At 30.4% G+C, this 21834-nt stretch overlaps 2 protein-coding genes across 2 annotated transcripts; both read left to right on the top strand.

The window, feature by feature from the left end:
• Positions 1–2921: 2921 nt before the first annotated feature.
• LOC114164716 (uncharacterized) lies at positions 2922–11939 on the top strand. The gene is made up of 10 exons (XM_028049463.2): positions 2922–3218; positions 3554–3720; positions 3798–3862; positions 8672–8712; positions 8853–8941; positions 9027–9140; positions 10496–10573; positions 10916–10984; positions 11184–11264; positions 11593–11939. The coding sequence occupies exons 1-10, from the start codon at positions 3083–3085 to the stop codon at positions 11698–11700; spliced, it is 948 nt and encodes a 315-aa protein (XP_027905264.2). The 5' UTR covers positions 2922–3082; the 3' UTR covers positions 11701–11939.
• Positions 11940–15691: 3752 nt separating this feature from the next.
• LOC114164671 (transcription factor bHLH47-like) lies at positions 15692–17405 on the top strand. Its single transcript, XM_028049410.2, has 4 exons — positions 15692–15899; positions 15999–16117; positions 16363–16490; positions 16793–17405. Exons 1-4 carry the CDS (start codon positions 15832–15834, stop codon positions 17159–17161), a joined length of 684 nt encoding a protein of 227 aa, XP_027905211.2. The 5' UTR covers positions 15692–15831; the 3' UTR covers positions 17162–17405.
• Positions 17406–21834: the final 4429 nt, after the last annotated feature.

Here is a 21834-nt window from a genome sequence, read left to right as displayed (position 1 = left end):
TTAAAAGGGTATTTAAATTATTTATTTATTATTATTTTCTTTAAAGAAAAACTTCCGAAATAAGATATGATACCCAAAGAAGCCTGACTATTATATATCCATAATTTATGAAAATATTAGGAAAATAAATAAATAAAAGATTAGGAAATAACGTTTATGATTAAACATATTATTTTATTATTTGTAAAATGTTAAATAGAAAGTTTTAAAAAAACTTAATATGAAAAACATGGCACAACATATTCCTAAAATGTTAAAACATGAGATCTCTCACTTATTCGTAACTAATGACCCCTAAAATGCACGACAGTAATGTTTTTTTCCCACCAAGAAGAAATGGTGAAAACATCAACTTCAACAAAGATCATAACCAAATCTCAACAAAGACCACATAACACAACAAAAATTAAAATTTGTGAACCTAAGCGAGATAATGGATTTACAAAAGTTGTGTTGGAACACCAAGAAGCACATGGGAGTGGTGATCGAAGGTGAGTGGGTTTTTTATATACGAGGGTTTAAAGAACTTGTGTGCTTAAGGTAAGAGAGAGGTCTCCAGAATCTTCAGGAAAATGTCCTTATTCTTTTGCTTGATGGGTTTATATACACAACATTATAAATCTAATGTAATCTCGTAATAAAGTTAGTCTTAATTACAAAGAATTTTAAAAGGCAAGAATTGGCTTTAATATTATCACATTATGGGGATCAAATCACAGAAAAATCAAAGGTGATCAAGAAAATTAATTATAATTAGCAGAAGAGATATTATTGAGAAACATATTACTATTTTCCTCATCTAGAAAGAAAAGTGTCACAAAATCATAGCACAAAATCAATTATCCTTGGAAAAAAACGATTCTAGATATTAGAATAGACTCTGCTTCTAAATATTAGAATCTCATCATTAATTTCTTGATTTGGAGCAGAAATGACAAAGCATAGAGTGAGGGTGAGAATATAAAATTTTGGGCTACTGTTAGTTGTAAGAAAAAGTGGTGTGAGTGGATAGAGTATTTTGGGCTAAAGCATCAAAAGAAAATACGTAAAAGATTAAAGTAATTTTTTTCTTTTTATGTGTTATTATTATTATCATACTATTGTTATTTAGAAAAAGAAAAAAAAGTTATATATATTTTTATTTGTTTATTGTTTATTTTTTTAAATATATTTTTATTATTAATTGTTCTATTATTTTTATTAAGTCGAACCAGATTGGGTGTTGACAACGTGAAAGTAAAAGAAAATTCAGAAGCCATTACCAATTTGAAGTTTTGATTAAGTGATTGGAGAAGAGAAAAACAGAGAAATTGGAAGCAAAGATAAAGTAGTGAAATCGATTGTTGAAATGGAGAGATGAAGAAAAAAAATTGTCCTCTAATGCGGGATAATAGAATGTACTGAGAAGTTAAATGAGGACCTGAAAGAGTGAAAGAATTTCATGCGGTTCATTTAAAAAACCTCTGGAACTTCCCAAGGGTTTAAAAAACCTCTGAGATGTATATAAATTACATGAGGTTATACTAACCTCTCTTAATAAACCCCCACTAAAAATCATAATTTTTGTACATCTAATGTCTAAAAAGTATTTTAAAAAATAAATAACATCATATATATCCTTTATACCGTACCAAATTGATGATGATTTAAATAAAAATACTATAAAATAATTATAATAAAATAAAAAATAATTTTGCCTTACAATTATAATACAATAATAGATTACATACAAAAAATCCTTACCTCTATTTCGTATTACCTCTTGCGTTTATTTCCCTTCTACCCCTTCTTTTAATTTCTATAACTTTATTTTTATCCAAATAAACTTTGAATCCTTATGTACACCTAATTTGTTAAGTCTCCTTATGATAAAAAAAATTACATATTTTTATTAATACTATTCGTCGTAAATTTCATTGATAAGAAATAAGAAATTTCGTTAATTTATTTTTTTAACTGACATTAATATAATAAAATTGTCCACTCACTAACACTGTTTCTCTTTTCAAAATATTCATTTTATTAATTTATATATATTCTTTATTTTTTAACTACAAATAACTCAAAAATAAATAAACAAAAGTAATAAATTATATACTTATATAAGTTTGATTTGATATTTTAAGATTATAGGTTATTACATATTATAATTGTGGCGTTCTTGGAAACTTAGAAAGGATAATTGTGATCGTGACAGAGAAAGGAGAAGTTTGACTAAGATTTTGTGGAGAAAGTTCTATAATAAAATTATTTGCCTTTATAAATTTGATGATGATTAATTTTAGTGTATTATGAACCACTTATAGAGGTTGTTCATCCTAGAATTCATCACGATAATTATTAATTTGAATTTGTTTTTCAGAAACAATGATTCTAACATTAAAAATAATTTGCTACCACACATTAAAGTAGTTATTATCTTTTTCATTGTATATAAACTTTTAATAAGTTACAATAATAAGGAAAATTAATTTTATTACTGACACTAAATTTAATTAATGATTTGTATTTTTAAACTTTAATTTAACTAGTGTGTAAAGAGATTAATGACTATATTAGTATCTTATTAATTTGTTGTTATTCATCTTGCTCAATATTAAGAGAGTGAAAATTTGTAGTATTTATGGTTTATTGACTAAAAACATTATAAATCAATTAATTGCATTTTAGTTAGAAAATTATTGCTTTGAAAAACAGTTTGTAGAAAGTCTTAATAACCTAAAAAATCAGAAAAGAGGTTTCTCTACAAAGGAAGTAAAAATTCAATCAAATTTAAATTTTCTGGAAGAGCTCTATTTAAAGGAAATGGAAAACTTTGAATGATATGTACGAAATAGTAAATTTCAATATTAATATGTTCATCGTAGAAATAGAATTGCATAAAAAAGTTTTTGATCATAGATGTATATATACAAAAAAAAAAGAAAAAGTTTGATGGAGCCTGTGCCCATATATCACGCTAGCTAATTACATTGAAGTGAGGAATAAGAAATTGGCTAATGGGTGGGGATGACACTGATTCTGATTTGGTTGGGATTGTACTCGCACAGTTACCTTTTGGTTTTGCGTGGCATACAAAATCATGACGGGTAAGACTGTGAACTTGATTCATCCCAAGAGGGTGGCTTTGATCTGGCTCGTCTGTGCCTTCTGCTTCTTCACCTTGTTCAGAATGGCACTTCACAACTCATCGCAAACTTTTTCATCTGCTTCTTCAGGTAATATTGATTCTTTTACCAATCAGTTTTCAAACTTTTCTTTACATCAGGTTCAGTTAGGTTGGTTGTTATGTTTCGTTTATGTTTGCATTTTATGGAAGATTTACTTTTGTGACAATTGTCAAGAGTTTCTTCAATTTGGGTCATCTTTTTGCTTGTCAAATTGCTCATTATTTGGCCTTCTCGAGACAAGTTTGAACTTTTACAGTTTATTCTTTGGCTTAATGTAATAACTCCGTGTAAAGATGTTGTCTTGGAGTTGGGTTTTATTCAAAATTTGATTTTGAGGGAGATATAATCGATTTTGGTACGAAATTAAGAAGGGTCTGTCTCAGATTCTCAAAATTCTTACACGGAGCAAAGATCAAAGTTGTATGACAAGATGGGGAGAGATCTGGATGAGCATGGAGCTGCTTTCCTGAAACATGGTGAAACCTCTCAGTCATTGTCCCTTTCAGATATATTCACACTGAAAGATGGATATGTAACTCCTGTTCTGAAGGTGACATGTAACAACAATTTAGGCTTTGTTTCACATATCTGTTTGGGAAGCAACTAATGATTATTTTTCATGTGCAGCCTGCAAATCCTCCGGTGCGAGCTAATGTGTTGTATTTGAGCACTGAATTTTCTTTACCTATCGCGTAAGTGTTACTAATTTGACTCCTGGGTTTCATTGATGATCATTTAATGCATCTATGCTTAGTTGAAGATACATTCTTTTTTTCTGAGTTTGCCCATGGTTTTGAATCAGATGGTCATACTACTGCTTAGCTTTGATAGTTACTAGTTGTTTTTCTCTATGTCTGATATAGGTTGCACCTTCTATCTGTTTCTGGTAAATTCTTTTGTTTAATTTATTGAAAATTTGCGTATCAGTAACAAACCATCCATAGGATTGATAGTATAACACTCTCGGTATTGATGAGGATAAATAAGATTTATACCTTTCTCTTTGCTCTATATAAAGAAACTCTTCTGCATCAGTTGTGTGCAATGCAAACATATATCTCTCTCTCTATCAAACTCTAATATGGTATCAAGAGCTTGAAGGTCCCTTGTGGCTGAAAATCCTCTGTCTTCCCCTTCCTCCATCTTTGCCTCCCCCTCTCTCTACCTTTGTGAAGATTTCAGAGAAACTATATGATTCCAACTTCTTGCTTTTGTGGCAATAGGTAGATTCATGCATCATCTTCAGCACTTTGTGGCTCTGCTTCAATTTCTTAGAGAAGTAAATTGTGCATTGGAAAAACCAATCTGGCGTGTTGTACTTAGGAACAACAAGATCAAATGCTATTGACATTGCTATAGTCTACGATCTTTTCTTTTTCATGTTCTTCGAAATTTTTATTCCTATAAGGTTTGGGATAAAGTGCATGAGTATTTTCACAAATAGTTGAGAGCAAGAGTGAAACAACTTTGCAATGAACATTGTTCCATGTCTCTTGAAAATTGTTCATGGCAGAAATTTTTCTTTGAATGAAATTGTTGGTTGATTGCCTTGGCTCTATGGGAGATCTTGTTTCTCTTAAGACATTGATGTTATTCTTGAAGGTTTGCCTCATGCCTATGAATCCATTATTGAAATTAAGTTTGAACTCTTCCTACTAAAGAAGTTGAACCTCTACTTGTGCGCGAGTCTTCAAAAGTATTGAGAGGTAGTTGTTCTCGATTCTGCTTCTCTTAATCTGACTCAAGCACTAGTATCAAATTCAGTTACCTGAGATTTGATAAAACAACGAGTCTCATGAAATTCAAAATAAACAAAATTGTCCTTAGCATATTTACTAGCACTAATTAGACTTAGTTATAGTGGACAAAAAAATAGGAAGAACCAGAGGATTAAAAAGGCAAACCTTGACTATTACCAATATAGATCTGTTCAGGACCTTCATAAGGAATATTACGTTGAATATTCTGACTTTCTCCAGTAATGTGAAAAGAAACCCCAGAACTGTGGACGAATAGCAGTGGGGGTTGGCAGTAATCCAGCACCAGTATTGGTTAGCATAGCAGAGGGAGATGTTGTGAAGTGGAAGGATGAGGTGAGGGAGGACAATAGTTGGCATGTGGGTATCGAAGAGGTGGAGTAAAAGATTGTTGTTGTTGATTGAACAAATAAAATTATTCTTCACCAAACTGATCTGTATGATCTAGAGAATTAGAGTAAAAATTACTTGGAGTGGAAGGTTGAAAACTGTTATCAAATCTGTAGTAACAGAAAGCATGATCGTGTGCAGTATTGAAGCATAACTAACATTGAACATTGGCAAAACGCCCTCTGCAGTCACCATTTGTCCTCTAAACCAATTCCGCGACCACCAAGAAAAGAAAAGGAGTCACGAAAATTGTTGATCTGCACTTGAGTATCTTGACTAGGAGTAGTCAAAGTCAGAGCAGTAGAAGGTTCTCCATCATTGTTTAAAAAAGAATTGGTTAAAAGTGCATGAGTCAGATTAAGAGATATAGAATCAAGAACAGTTTTCTCGCGGTATTTTTGAAGATGAGACTCATGTAAGGAAATAACGCACATTTCCTATAATCAGATTTATGGAAACAATATAAACGCGGAACAATCGCACACAAAATTGATAACGGATTTCAACTCATTATGCCTACGTCTCCAAGTTGCTGCAAACATTTTATTTAAGAGAGAAAATTTCAAAGCAAGTGTTTACAAAACACTCAACTTACAACACTAATAACCCATAAAAATAAAATATAATTTTTCTCTCTCTCTTGTTTTTTGTTGTTGTTGGAATATTTAAAAGATTTTGCATATAGGTATTTATACATGCATGCTTCATTTCTAATCCTCACAATTAATTTCCTATATTTAAGCATTCTATTTATTTCTTCGTTTTTATCTTTCCTAAAAATATAATACATTCCTCACTTCTTTTTTGACCAATTCCAACAATCTCCCACTTGAAGACTAATTTCAATTTGTCTTCACACCTTGACCAATGCAGCAACCTTCTCATGTATGTTATTCTAGCATGCCAATTGAAGTTGAGCGCAACTTCAATTTGTCAATTGTTACTACCTTTGTTAACATATTTGTAGGGTTTTTACTTCCTAGATTTTTTCTTAATGTTAGCACCTGATCCTGAAGGAAAGATTTGATGAAGTGATAGTAGAGACCAATGTGTTTTGTTCTAGAATGAAATGTTGAATTCTTTTCCAAATGTATTGCTCTCTGACTATCACTATATAGAACACTATTCTGGATAAATCCCAACTCAGTTAACAAACCTTGAAGCCGTATCAATTCTTTACTAGCTTTTGTTACTGCTACATACCCAGCTCTTTTTCTTAAAACCAAATCACGTCTCGGAATTAATTGAAGTAGAAACCTAGTAGATATGTTAACAAAGGTAATAACCATTGACAAATTGAAGTTGTGCTCAACTTCAATTGGCCTGTTAGAATAACATACAAGAGAAGGTTGTTGTATTGATCAAGGTGTGAAGACAAATTGAAATTAGTCTTCAAGTGGGAGATTGTTGGAATTGGTCAAACAAGACGTGAGGAATGTGTTCTATTTTTTAGGAAATATAAAAATTAAGAAATGAATAGAATACTTAAATATAGGAAATTAGTTGTGACAATTAGAAATGAAGCATGTATGTATAAATACCTATACGCAAAATCTTTTAAGTATTCCAAAAACAAGAGAGAGAGAGAAATAATATTTAATTTTTCTCAGTTTATTTGGGTTGTGAGTTCCGTGTTTTGAAAACACCTGTTTTATAATTTTCTCTTTCAAATAAAAAGTCTGCAACAACTCGGAGACGTAGGCATAATTGGCTGAGCTCGGTTATCAATTTTGTGTGTGATTGTTATGCGTTTATATTGTTTTTATAAATTTGATTATAGGAAATGTGCGTTATTTCCTATTAACTGGTATTAGAGCAGTTGTTAGACCGACTCTTGGATTCCCAACAACTCATGTGCAAGAAAAAGAGCTTAATCTTCTTCATTAGGGAGAGGTTCAAACTTACTTTCAATAACAGAAATAACATATTCATAATCTTGAGGCAGCCCTTCAAGAATAACATCAGTGTGTTCTTAAAGAAAGTAGGATCTCCTATCAGAGCAAGACAATCAACCAAATATTTGATTTTAAGAAGAAAATCACCCATTGAACGATCATCAAGAGTCATGGAACAAAATTTACTGCAAAGTTTTTGCACTCTTGCTCTTGTTTGTTTGTGGAAATAATCATGCACTTTATCCCATAATTGACAGGAATGAATACATCCAAGTATACATGACACAAAGGATCTTGATAGAGTGGACTGCAGCCAACACAACAACATCTGATCCAAGAATACATGACTGAATTAATTTTGCAATTATCCTGATATGTTTCACTGATTGAACACAAAATGTTGAAGAGGATGGGATTTGATGCATGATTACTTGTTGACGCCAAAGCAAGTTGGAATCATCAAGTTTTTCAGAAATCTTGACAAAAACTGCAGAGGAAACAGTGCAGCCAGATTCATTACAAGGCCATGGAGGTGGAGGAGGATGATTATTTTCTGAATCCATGAATCACTAAGCTCTTGATACCATATTAGAGTTGAGAGAGAGAGGTGAGAAACTGAAAAGGTAACTTTTGTATTGACAAAAGAGTACAAAGGAAAACAAGGATTCTCTGTATATAGAGAATGAAAAGAAACAGGGTTGTAAAGAACAGCTAATAATCCGAACACCGATAACAAAAACTATATCGAACTGAATACAACCCTAGCAGTATTATATTGTCCTTAGCTCTTACCAGACATTGCCCACTTCTTCAGTTTGATGTGAACAATGTCTTCCTAAATAGTCTATTGGATGAATTTGTTTACATGAAACAATCTCCTGTCTATTGGGTGGTTGATTCTTTATTAGCATGCAAACTCAACAAGGCTATTTGAAGCAAACCCTTCGTCAATGTTTGACAAGTTTCAAGGCACTCTTGTTTAGTATGGGATCCCTCTCATTTTACTTGTTAAAATCACATTGACATGATTTACATGTTGATGTGTGCTGATATAATGATAACAAACAACTCTTCCAATCTTGTCCAAAAGATTATGAAACAACCTAATTCTATCTTCTCTCACACACTTGAGATGTCCAATTCTCACTTGAAGGGATGCATTGGAGATCCCATGACATCCAGAGATATGGCCAAATTATAATACATAAATAGATGCAAATCTTACCTTTTAATCTGATTTTGTGATGTTGAGTTAGGCATAAAGTTTGAGAATATCCATTTTTTATTTTGCTTTCCTTGTTATGGAGAATTGCATATCACATTCATAAATTATGACTGTAGAAATGATGATCTTCAGTTTCATATATCCTTCTTTATTACCGTATTGATTTAATATGTTTATTAATTTACCCCAAGCAATTTGATATTCATATAACACATCACAATTTGCATGACACAGGGAGGCTGTCAAAAAAAATTTTAATCCATACTTTGATAAAGGTAAGCTATATTATTGGATCAACCAATAGCAGAATTAAAATTCATTTACTGGTCAATATGTTAAAACTTTAAGCAAAACTGTCCTGCTTCAAACTTCTCTTCATTTTTTTTATCGGAATTTTTACATGTTTGTCAATTAGCAATCTGGTTTCAGAACTCCAGTCTGTACCATTTTAGCATGTTCCATGCCTCCCACCATATTGTTCCTGTACTCGCGACCAAAGAAGAGGTATAAGGTATACTTCAATTATGGATGTCTTTGTTCCATCTTGAAGTATGCTTAGGAAGCTCATGGGAATCATTTTTTGTGTCAGATAGAAGCTGAAGCATCCTCTGTGAAAGCTGTTGTTTCAAAAATCTGCCCTCTGAAAATTGTTTTGGATAGAGTTGTTTTGACCTCAACTGGAGTGCTCCTGGGTTGCTGGCAGGTTATTTTCCATAATTTTAAGTATTTGTTCCATTGTCCTTGACACTTGTTGAAGAGTTTCTCTGTTGGTGTGAATTGTGTTTAATCACACGTGTAAATCCTAAATTTATAATTATTCAACGATAATACAGGGAAACCTAACAATGGCTAATAATGGAGAATATCCCTAATTATCAGTTCTACTTATTTCTCTAATTATTAAGATAGAATCATATCTTTTACACTCCCTTCAAGCTGGAGCATAAATATCATAAGAGCCAAACTTGTTACAAATGTGGTCAATATGATGAGAGTTCAGGGATATAGTGAGCATGTTTGCAAGTCGATCACTTGGAGATGACAAAGTTTGTGATGATTTCTCCACAGAACACCTTCTCTCACAAAATGACAATCAATTTGTGTTTAGTCCATTTATGGAAAACCGAGTTTGATGCAATGTGAATGGCAACTTCATTGTCATATATTAGCCAATTATATCTGTATCTCCAAATTTTAAACAATGGAGAAGTTGTTTAAGCCGGTAATGTTGCATGTAGCTGCTGTCATAGCCTCATACTCATTCAACACTTGCACCTCCAAGAAATCAAATTCTTACTAATGAGAAGACACTATGTAGTAGTGGACCTCTAACTGATGGCGATGCTCTTGATCAGTATCACAATAGTAAAAATACAATTTTGGAACCTTTATATTAAACAGCGACCTGCTGCATTCTTGATGTATCACAACATTCCAATGACTTTCACAGGGGACCTTTAGGAGTTGGCTAACCACATTAACTGCATGTGATATCTGGTCTAGTGACAGTGACATAATTAAGTTTGTCTATTAGACGGCGATATCTTCCAAAATCTTTAAATAAATCCTCATAACCTTGAAAAAGCTTCAATTTTGGATCCATAGGACTATTCCTAGGGCAACAATCTCGGTCAAAGCATACTTGTACTTTAGGAAATATTTTGGCATTCTCAGTTACTTGTATGATTCATTCAGACTTTTAGGTTTACTGATTCAGGAAATATTTTGCCATTATTTTACTCTCAAGAAGAAATTTTGTCCTGTATTTGTTCACTAAGAAAGAGACAGAAATGCTTTCTGTTGATTATATAAAAATACTTTGGGATATTTTCTGTGCATTTTTATAATAACTTGGTGGCATCAAGTTTCATTTTATTTGGTTAATTCCAACCTGCAAAGCAGAGTCAATTGTTGAAACTTTCAACCTGAGCAACAATCAGTATATAGAAAGAAACTGAAACTAGTAACCAAAGAAAAGCAGAAATATTTCCATTACTCTTTATGTTGAGTTGTGACACCTTCACAAGCCCTGGCTGACTAATTATGCTAATTTTGTAGGTCATCTCTGGTACAGATCCCGTAATCATTCGTTCTATGTTGAAGAATGCACTTCCACGAGCACCAGAAAAGCAACTTGTAAGCATGTCTTGAATACTCACTTTTGCTATAAGTAAATTGTGTATTTACCAATGTCTTAATTGGGACTACACTGTGGAGTTTCAAGATGCAGTTAGAACATGTTGTCATGCACGTATAAATTTGAAAGCCGTGGGAATTAAGACACGAATAATAGCCTTTAGGAGTCTGAAATCTTATGTCCTGTAGTGTCCTCTTAAGAATTCTCTTATGATATTACTGTTCCCTGTGTGGACTCATATCCTATAGTTTTTCTAACGTTACTTGGTAATTTGAAGTCATATATGCCAATAAAATTGTGTTACCTTGCAATGCTTGATGATATGTTATTTTCATCTGTAGTATGATGCTGCAATTCTCCACACCTCATTTGCAAGGCTTTTGGGTCCACCTACAGTATCATCACCTACGGTAATATTCATTTCATTTGGGCATGTTATAAAGTTTTGAAGTTTATTTTGCCATATGATTTGAGCATGTTTTCTTCTCTTTTTGTTTGGCAATATGTTTGAAGTATGGTAAAGTGTGAAGTGATATTGAAGAAAAGCTTATATGAAATGAATATGAGAACAGAAAGTATAGCAAATAATGACTTCATGTTATTATGCAGGAACAACTTAATACGTTAGATGATATCCACTTTTTCCATGAGCTAGTGAATCGGCTTAACAGTCAGATTCGTGGATTCCAGGTCTGTGATTATTTATTTCATGGGGGTTACCAATAACTGGAATTGCAGTTAAAAATACTGAAATCTGAGATTTGTCAATAGTTGGTATTGGAATGTTTATGATCTTTATAATCTTCTAGATCATATATATATCTACCATAGAATGATAAAGATTAAATATTAGTGGTAAAGAGAAAGAAGGCACATGCATTTTTTCTTTTAATTATTATTATTTGAATATGTCCTAATAGTAACTACAATATTTTCTTATATGTATATATATATATATATATATATATATATATGAACTTTGTTTACGTATAATTTGACTTTTGTGATGCATTTTCAGGCAGTGGTGTCTGAATTATGGTATGTCGAAGAATATGATGTGCTTGCCCTTGCGCTAAATGGAAGAATGAATCCTCGCAAATTCAAGTTTGGGTGCTCAAGAACTTAAAGTTAACTTACACATTACATTTAGTGACTGTAAAATGTATAAAAGAAGCATTAGTTTATAGAAGAGTGTGCATTCGAAATGATATCTTAGTGGACATAATGAGAAGTGTGTGTATCATCACATCTAGATAGAATAATATGTTTGATCCAATTTCAGGTGCTCATAATTTTCTTGAATGATGAAATTAGTTTTTCAAATTATCATTCTAGAATAAATATGCTCCCAAATATGGGCTTTTCCTTCCTGTACCCCATGATTTTTAAAATAATCATTTTATCCTTCTTAGAAGTAACATCTGAATTATATGTTTCACAACAAATTTTTTTTATCAGAATAAACTTTTTAGAACAAGCTTCGCATAGTATATATATATATATATATATATATATATATATATATATATATATATATATATATATATATATATATATATATATATATATATATTGAAACATGTTTTTTTTGAATAAAATGTGTAATGTGTTCATCTGAATTATATGTTTCACAACAAAATTTTTTTATCAGAATAAACTTTTTAGAACAAGCTTCCCATAGTATATATATATATATATATATATTGAAACATGTTTTTTGGAATATAATGTGTAATGTGTTCATCTGAATTATATGTTTCACAACAAATTTTTTTATCAGAATAAACTTTTTAGAACACGCTTCGCATAGTGTATATATATATATATATATTCAAACATGTTTTTTTAAGAAAATGTGTAATGTGTTTCGCAATGGGTTATAATATACAGAGTTTAACATGTTTTTAGTTATAGTTTTACAATGGGTTATAATATACGGGGTTAAACTAATTTCATAACAACTGATAATAGAAAGCATTTTTAAACTAACTGATAAAATTATTATTTTAAATTGACATTTACTTTCTTAATTTCCTACTATATAATACTTTTCCTTTATCATAATTAATTTTGTCTGATTGATATTTCACATTCAAATGATGATAAAATCAATCTGTCAGCAATACATGTTATTAAAATCAATTTATTTAATTTTTGTTCAGAAGTTATTAATTATAAGTTGGATTCTAATAATTAGTTGTGAAAAACATTTTTAAAATAATGATTGGAGTTGTTAATATAATTATGTATAATTGGATGTGTCAATTAATATATTACTTCTTACATCATTATTTCAAAACTTTTGAATATAAAATTAAATCTACCAATAATTTGTTGCATTATTTTGAAGAATACTTTAGTTTAGAATTTCTTTCTCCTTCAAAGTTATTATACTATTCTTAATTCATTAACATTTGAAATAACTATTATAAGCAAATCATATTCTTTAAAGAAAATTAATTGCAATACAGTGATATTATAAAAATAATTTGCATTATAATCTAGTCATACATTTGTTTACGTAGACATAGAGTGAGTTTGTTTTTAGATCATTTTTTACAAAAATTGTTGTTAAGCATATTTCAACTATTTTTATATATTTGTCTAATATGTTTATTCTCAGAATAAGTAACTTTTGTTGTTTTTCAATAAGCTATTTTACAAGTGATTATTTTTAAAATTATTTATTTTATAAAAAAAAAGTATGCAAACTGGATTTTTAACCTTAACACTTTCGATGAATCTTAATTTTAAAGTGGTTTCTAGCATTAGAACATTCCAAAGATTAAATACAAAGAGACACATTTTATTGTTTATTAAATTATACTATAATGTTTCATATGTAATGTTTTTTCCACAAATATTGGAATCTTTCGTCACAGTATCAAATTATATCTCTTTTCATTAAATCCGATTCTCATTAGCTATATTTCAAAAATAAAAAAATTTACATAAATTTTAAATAATAGTAAATAGTGTGTTAAAAACACAGATAGTGATGATGACTTAACTATTTATCAATATTCATACTTTGTTGTAATGGTGTAATGGTTTGACGAATACTCAGTTTATAAAAAAAAAAAAAAATCCTTCAATAATATACTATTGAATGACTCTAGTTCCTTAATATTTGAAATAAATATTATAAGAAAATCATATTCTTTAAGAAACTTAATTGCAATACAGTGATATTATAAAAATTATTTGAACTATAATTCAAATATTTGTTTTTGTAGACAAAGAATAAGTTTGTTTTTACTCAACTTTTTCTTTTTGAAAAAAACATTTTTTTAATAAAAATAAGCATATTTCAGCTATTTTTATATATTTTTCTAATATGTTTATTTTAAAAAATAACTTTTTTTTTTGTTTTTTGAATAAGGTTTTTCTATATATTTCCTATACAAGTGATTGTTTTTAAAATTATTTATTTCAAGTTTAGCCAAACTCACTCATAATTATATTTTCTGTCAATTAAATACTATAATTGCATTATATTTTTTCGTCCAATTTCAAAGCATATTGATCTGATTTAATTAAGTTTTAGGATTGTAATAAGAAATCAATAGTACAAATAAATTACATTAACCCACATAAATTGTCATGGATATAACATATTTAAAGTTACCTTAGAATTTTTTTAATATTTGATTGAAGAGTAATGTTGAGAAAGAAAAAAAAAAGATAGAAAATTAATTTTGTTGGACTAAAAAAAATTAAAAACAACAATAAATAAAATACATTTTATATAATAAAATTTTCACTTTAATGTTATTATTTTACTATAAATAAAAATATAAAATTTAATCCACAATGAATTATGTAAAGTTGATATGTGTAAATATTAATAAAATATTTATAATATAATTATGTATTATGAACTTTTTTGTATAAATTCTTTTATATTTTTGGGAAAAATTTATTGTGAATATTATTTTTTTTTCATTTCTATTTTATTATTTTTTTTATTATTTATGTTAATCATTCATTTATTAATCGTTAAACTTTAAAAGTTACAATAGTTTACATAACAAAACATATCATTCATGTATTATTAATTGTTAAACTATGTTATAATTGCTTTAATATTTATATTTAAGTTTTTTTTCTGATAGTAAGTAAAAAAAAAAAAAATCTTATTTAAAACTAACTAAAATATATTATATAGTGAAATATATATAAATAGTTCAACTTTCTATCTATAAAAGTAATCCATTTCATCTGAATATCAAAGAGACTTTTTTTATCAATAATATTATTAACCGTTTTAAATCTTCATGAAATTGATAATTTATATTTATTTTTAACATTTTTTTAACAAAATCATAGTATTTCTTTTTAATTTTTACTTTTCGATAATTAATGGTAGAAAATATATTATAACTTTAATAAACAGTAATAAAAGCCAATTTTTTTTAGAAATAAAACAAATATTTCACTTACCAACTCACTCCACTTTCTTTTTTATTTCAAACTGTTTTGTTTTACATGCAAACTGGATTTTTAACATTAACACTTTCAGTGAATCTTAATTTTATAATGGTTTCTAACTAGTATTACAACATTCCAAAGATTAAATACAAAGAGACACATTTTTTTATTTATTAAAGTATACTTTAATGTTTCATACCTAAGAATTTTTTTTCGAAAAAATATTCGAATCTTTCACCTCATTATGAAATAATATTTTTTTTTTCATTAAACTCAAATTCTCATCAATAATATTTCAATTAAAAAATATGAGAATTTAAATAAATTTTAAATAAAAGAGAGGAGTGTGTTAAAAACACATATGATGATGACGTGGCTAACTTCAACGTGAAGAAGTGTTATGAGTGTGTGGTAGACACACGCTGCCGGAACGTATCACTGTGGAGGCCACACGATTTTGTGTTAAATTTCAAAAAAATATTTATATTCATTATTCTATTAATTACTAATTTAAAACTCATAAATTGTTCCAAATAAGTACAATCTACTTAATATAAACACTTTAAGCACCCCACATTATCTTATAAAACAGTAATAATTAAAAAAATTAGAGAAAGATGTAATGCATGAGTTTGAATGGTGGTGGGAGCACACGAGCATTTGATAACCACGTGCCTGGTGCGAACGGTTACCTCTCGCCACGCTCACACTCTTACAATAATAATGTCTAACTCTTTCCACAAATTTCAGAAGACTTGTGTTAGTGAAAGATTCACTCTTCAGAAACAATTGCAAGTAACCTAAAAGCTTCTTTGAGATTTCTACAATGGTGTCTGAGACTTCAGCCACTGTTATTGAAAAGGTCAACAATTCACAAGATTTATCAAGAAAAAGGTTAGAGGTTCTATTCACCCATTGCTCTTCAAAAGTTTATCGAATAATTGATTCAGTGCTTAGTTTATAGAATAATTGGGAACGCTTAATGTGGTGCAGGTCTTGTTCCAATAAACAGAAACAAGAAAAAATCCCTAAGAGAATTCGCAAGGCTGAAAGAGAGAAAGAGAAGCGTGGACAGTTGAATGAACTCTTTCTTGGTCTTGCTGATACACTCGGTAACTTAATCTTATGTCACCACTGAATCAAATTTTAGTACTTTAATCTTATATCAGAGTCTCAAATTTTTGTTACGGTCAATTTGAACTTTACTAGCAATCTGGTTATTGCATGCACTATTTTTATTTTATGTTTGATTTCTTAGATAATGTCACCTTTTGAGACTTTTTACATGGTCTAATATTAGTGCTGCTTTGTTTCTTTTTGTTTTGGGGCTGTGTTTTTCTCTGGGACGAGGTAACAGATCTTAAAGAACAGAACAATGGAAAAGCTTCTATCTTGAGGGAATCCATCAGATTGCTGAAAGAGTTGTTCAGTCAGATCGAGTCCTTGAAAAAGGACAGTGCATCTCTGTTGTCAGAGACTCACTACGTAAGTTCTTCACCACTTTTTATCCAATGGAGATTCCTTGCATGTGTTTAGAAAAGATCAATTTCAAAGATTTCGGCTGTTTTTAGGATAAAGTTTGCATTTTTAATGGTATGTTTGACTCAGCAATTGAAGTTTCGTAAAAGGTTCTTTTCTGCAGAAGTACCTTATTTCATGAGTGTTTTTGAATGGACATAGTCTGAGACTAAAGAACCTTAAGACACTAATAGACCATGTTCATTATTCATGATTTCAATCAATTTTGTCTTCTTTTGAATCTGATTATAGTGAGAAATTCATGGTAGGTGACTATGGAGAAAAATGAGATGGAGGAGGAGAATTGTGTTCTGAAAACTGAAATTGAGAAACTTGCCGGTGAAATAAAAGCAAGAGTAGCCCAATGTGGAGCTAACCTGATGAATCCATTTCCACAACCAGAAAAGATTGCAGAGTTTTCAGGGGAGAATCTGCAATTGTCGAGCACAGAACCTGCAGTAGTGCAGCAAGGACATGCAGTTTTGGTTGTCCCCATAACTGCTCATCATGGTCCTCATAATGTTGGTGACCAGACACCAAAACCAACCTCCACGATCACAAAACCACATCCTAGGTATCCTACTCCAACGGATTCATGGCCACTGCAGTTGCTTTCAGAGCAACCAACTTCAAATTAGAATATGCAGTTGTGTAGAGTTGTGGAAATGGACCCTCTGATATCATCATTTTCAAATCTTTGTCTTGGACATCACATGTGGAAATTGAAATGTTCTCAGGAGCTTTTTGTATATTCTCTCTATCTGGAGAAATTTGGATTAGGGTCAGAGAAAATTGTGATGAAGTAGTCCAGATTCTCTCTTGTTTCATTCGCACTGTTTATTTGTTTATTTCTTATATATTTAACATGCACCGATTTTGATATGGAGCACTTTTTATATTCATTTCTAAAATCCCATAAATTTATATTTTATTATAATATAATGATATATTGGAAAAAAGATAAGTGTTGAATGGCCGTGATTTGTGAACACTTGTGTTAAAGTAGTTTTTTTCTTTGATACATTGAAAATGTTTTAATGTATTTTAAAATATGAACGTCAGTATACTTTTTGAAGACATATCAGGTTTAGAGTACAGGAAACTGTAAAATATTGCATAAATCAAAACAATTTTAAAATATTCTGTCATTTTAGTTTCGAAAAATAAAAACAAAAATTTGTTGATAAAAGATTTTTTTTTTATATCTCTTAACGAATAATTTAAAAACAAAAAAGGAAACGTTTTTCTACCGCTTCATTTTCTTTCAATTTAAAATTTAGAAAGATGTGATCGGCTACTTTCCTTTAGAATTAGATGATAAAATAGGTTCCTAAATTATAACATAATTTTAATTTTATTTTCTATTTTAAAACTAGATGGTGGTAGTTTTTCGTACTTAAAAAATTGTGTGAATTCATTCTTCGATGTCCAATGACATTATTTTTTTTACATCTGTTTTTTACACGTCTCATTTGTAATCCCTTTTTCTTTCTTCATGTTGGAGGGTTTTCTTCCTTCCCCATTCACATACGTGGGTCATCCTGTTAGTGAATTGGAATAGAAAAAAAGAGAAGAAAGAGAAATAGTTTCGTATATACCAATCGCGCAAAAGGATACAAAAAAGATTTGAATATCCAAGCCAAGAAAAACGGAAATAAACAGAAACAGATTGTACATCAAAAATAGAAAACCATAAGAGATATTCTATAACTATCTCTATCAGTTCCCTTAAGCTAGTCGTAAACTGTGAAGGCCAAACTTAAAAGTACCACTTTGAAAAGATGTAGGATGAAAAGACACTGTAAAAGGTTTTTTTTATTTTAGGATCCCTTTGACGAAAGTATTGTAAAATGGGGTTTGTTGAATTTTTTTTTTTTTAAAATGGGTCATGTCGTTAGCTGGGAAGACGACTTCCAAAGTGAAGTCGTCATTCCCAAGACCGGTTTCACTTCTTTTTTTTTAAATGAATGTCATTACTTCACGTACGATTTTTTTTAATAGAAAAGTGAAATCGTCCTATAACATGACGACTTCACTTTTCATTTTTTTTTTAAATTTTTTAGTTTTTTAGTTTTAGTTATTTCTTTTTATTTTTCTTTATTTTATTTTTTAAATATTTCAGATTTCTTTTTTTTTTTAATTTAACAGTTTTGCTTATTTTTTTATTTTTCAGTTTTGATTATTTTTTTATAATTTTTCAGTTTTGGTTAATTTTTTTCAATATTTTTTAAATTTTTAATTTTTTTTCAAATTTTGTTAGATATAAAAATTATGTTGATTGTATCTGTAATTATTTTTAGTTTATTTTATTACAAATACAATCAACATAATTTTTTTATCTAACAAAATTTAAAAAAAAATTAAAAATTCAAAAAATATTAATAACTAATCAGTTTAAAAAAAACAAATAACGAAAACTGAAAAATTATAAAAAAATTAATCAAAACTGAAAAATAAAAAAAAATAAGCAAAACCGTTAAATTTAAAAAAAAAATCTGAAATATTTAAAAAATAAAATAAAGAAAAAGAAAAAGAAATAATTAAAACTGAAAAATTAAAAAGTTAAAAAAAATAAAAAGTGAAGTCGTCATGTGACAGGACGACTCCACTTTTCTATTAAACAAAAACCGTTATGTGAAGTAACGACATTCATTTTAAAAAAAAAAAAACGAAACCGGTCTTGGAATGACGACTTCACCTTGGAAGTCGTCCTCCCAGCTAACGACATGACCCATTTTTAAAAAAAAAAAATCAACTAACCCTATTTTACAATATTCTAGTTAAAGTGACCCTGAAATACAAAAAAACCAACGATATTCATTTAAAAAAATAAGAAGCGAAACCGGTCTTGGGAATGACGACTTCACTTTGGAAGTCGTCCTCCCAGCTAACGACATGACCCATTTTTTAAAAAAAAAATTCAACGAACCCCGTTTTACAATATTTTGGTCAAAGGGACCCTGAAATACAAAAAAGCCCATTGTGAAGACATCTGCAAGTTGACTAGCGGAAAGAATGTGCCGAAGATGTATGAGACCATCCAAGAATTTTGGTCAGATGAGGTGGCAATCAAATTCAACATGTTTTGTACGCTCGTGAAAAATGGGGTTTTTGCCAGGGAGGCCAAGGCACGGTATTCAGTTTCCAAAGAAGATCTTGAAATCGTGGTTTTTTTCTTGGACTTCCAAGAGATCACAAAAGTACCAAGGAAGATGCAAAAGCTAGAGACGGAGTGTCGTGTGGTAGCACAAGAAGCCTAATCAGAATCTAAATATGCTTGGAGTTTAAGATCAATGTTGGATTTATATTGAAGACCAAGTCCAGAGGCATTCTTCAGATATCTAAGAACACAAATGTCTTACTGCATATGAGGCTCACGGGGGGAAGATACAAATTGTCTAAATTGTTGGACGACAAAAGAAATATCAGGTCATGTATGGGTCAAGTAAATTAACCGTCCAATGATATGGTGATAGGAGGAGGGGTCAAATAAAAGTAATCCTTCATCAGCATTTAACTTCACTGAATGATAAGAGGGAATGGACACAACTTTGCAACCAAGGAGCCCTGCTTCAGTTATGAGATATATATATAATATTTTCTTTAGTGTTTGATATGGAACTGAGTATAAAGGTGAGTTTTAACCACTTGGATTTCAGATATGTCATTACCATTGAGAAGCATGTCATCAACATAAGTCAGCAGCACAATAATGGAAGAAGATTTTATTTTGAGAGTACCTGAGAGTGAGAAGAGCAACAATGAAGGTTTGTCATTGTGTGGCACATTGTTTGCCACATCATTCAAAAGTTGATGTTTTGGCAGCTTGTTATGACCTAGCTGCTTTTTGGGTAGCTCGTCCTATGACCTACCTGCTTTTTGAGAATGACTAAATTTATAAGGTTAACTTATTCTTGTGGGGTAGCTCGTCCTATGACCTACCCACTTTTTGGGAAGGACTGGGATCTTGAAACTTGTTGGGAATTTCGCCAAGACGGTACACATTATGATAAGTCTTCACCACACTCCAAAGTAACTATGTTGAGGTCGGCCCTCCCTCTTGGCGTAAATGTTGGCTTCACTTCTTGCTCGGTCCAAATCCTAGCAAGTTGCCTTGACCCATGACAGATCTTTGATGAAACTCGTCGTTTTATGACAAATATTTATTGGATCGGAATAAAAAATGAGTTTGTTGAGGTCGGTCGTTCCCTGAACGGTGCAAAAGTAATTGGCCCAAATTGGTACATTTGACCACTGTTTTCGAACTCAATTGAATGAAAAGAAATGGTAGAATGTATTTAATTAGACTAATCAACTTAGATCAATTCTCCTTTAGTGGTCTGTTACTATCACGGCTCTAGACTGCACTAATGGGACATTGGGCACCAGTTTTGGAAACCCATAACAAAAGCCATTGCACGTGTGGCGCCAAGCGCCACTCCTTACCACCGGACACCAGTTTGACAGCGGTTCATTGTCTCATTGGCGTTGGTGGCCACTTTCTGGCTTTAGGCGCTACCTGGTCTTTCAACACTACGTCCTTTTGGTAAAATGAAGATTTCCACTTCGTTAACCGTCAGATGGAGCTTAAATTTTAACAGCTGATCCTAGACACGTGATTCTTCACTCTGACTGGTGGGATTTTTTTTTAGAAGTTTGCGGTTAGAGAAATGATTTTCATTGTTTTGATATACTTTGTGTATGTATATATATTTGAGATTATAATTGATTGAGATGGAATTATTGATATATGAATATGAAAATGTGATTATGAAGGTAATTAATTGTGGTGAAAGTATTTATGTAAAACTGTGATGATAATGGGTTTGTTAATGTATATAAGCATATGTGTTTGACATAATTTCATGGGTCTCATGGGTAGATTTTGTGGTGGTGATATTATAGTGTATGCATTGGACTATGGATTCATGTAAGGTGACATCCTGAAATTCTAATGATCATTCACACTCAAATAGAGTTGAACGGATCATGTGGTGAGAGTAGGAAGAGATCATAGTCTATGACAAGAAAATGGTCTTAGATGATGATGTATTAACCTTGTGTGTGGTAGGGTGACCCATTGGCAATGGCTTTGCAGAGCATAGAGACCACCATAAGTCCAAGTCTCTAGTGAATCTGATTCCAAATGTATGTATCCGGATAATTGAGTTTAATGTGAGCTGTCTCTGAGCAAATATATGAATTATTGTAGTTTGCCCATGTATGACTTATAATTGATATGATTTAAATGGTCTTAAAATAACTCTTTTGTATAGTAGCTTACCCTTGCACTTTGTAGTCTTGTGTTTTT

The sequence above is a fragment of the Vigna unguiculata genome, chromosome 9 (genome assembly GCF_037176805.1).
Source record: "Vigna unguiculata cultivar grain cowpea cultivar isolate G323 ecotype 2 chromosome 9, ASM3717680v1, whole genome shotgun sequence".
NCBI classification, from domain to species: domain Eukaryota; kingdom Viridiplantae; phylum Streptophyta; class Magnoliopsida; order Fabales; family Fabaceae; genus Vigna; species Vigna unguiculata.
Note: the sequence above shows the minus strand (reverse complement) of the source record. Positions and strands in the feature narration are given on the sequence as shown.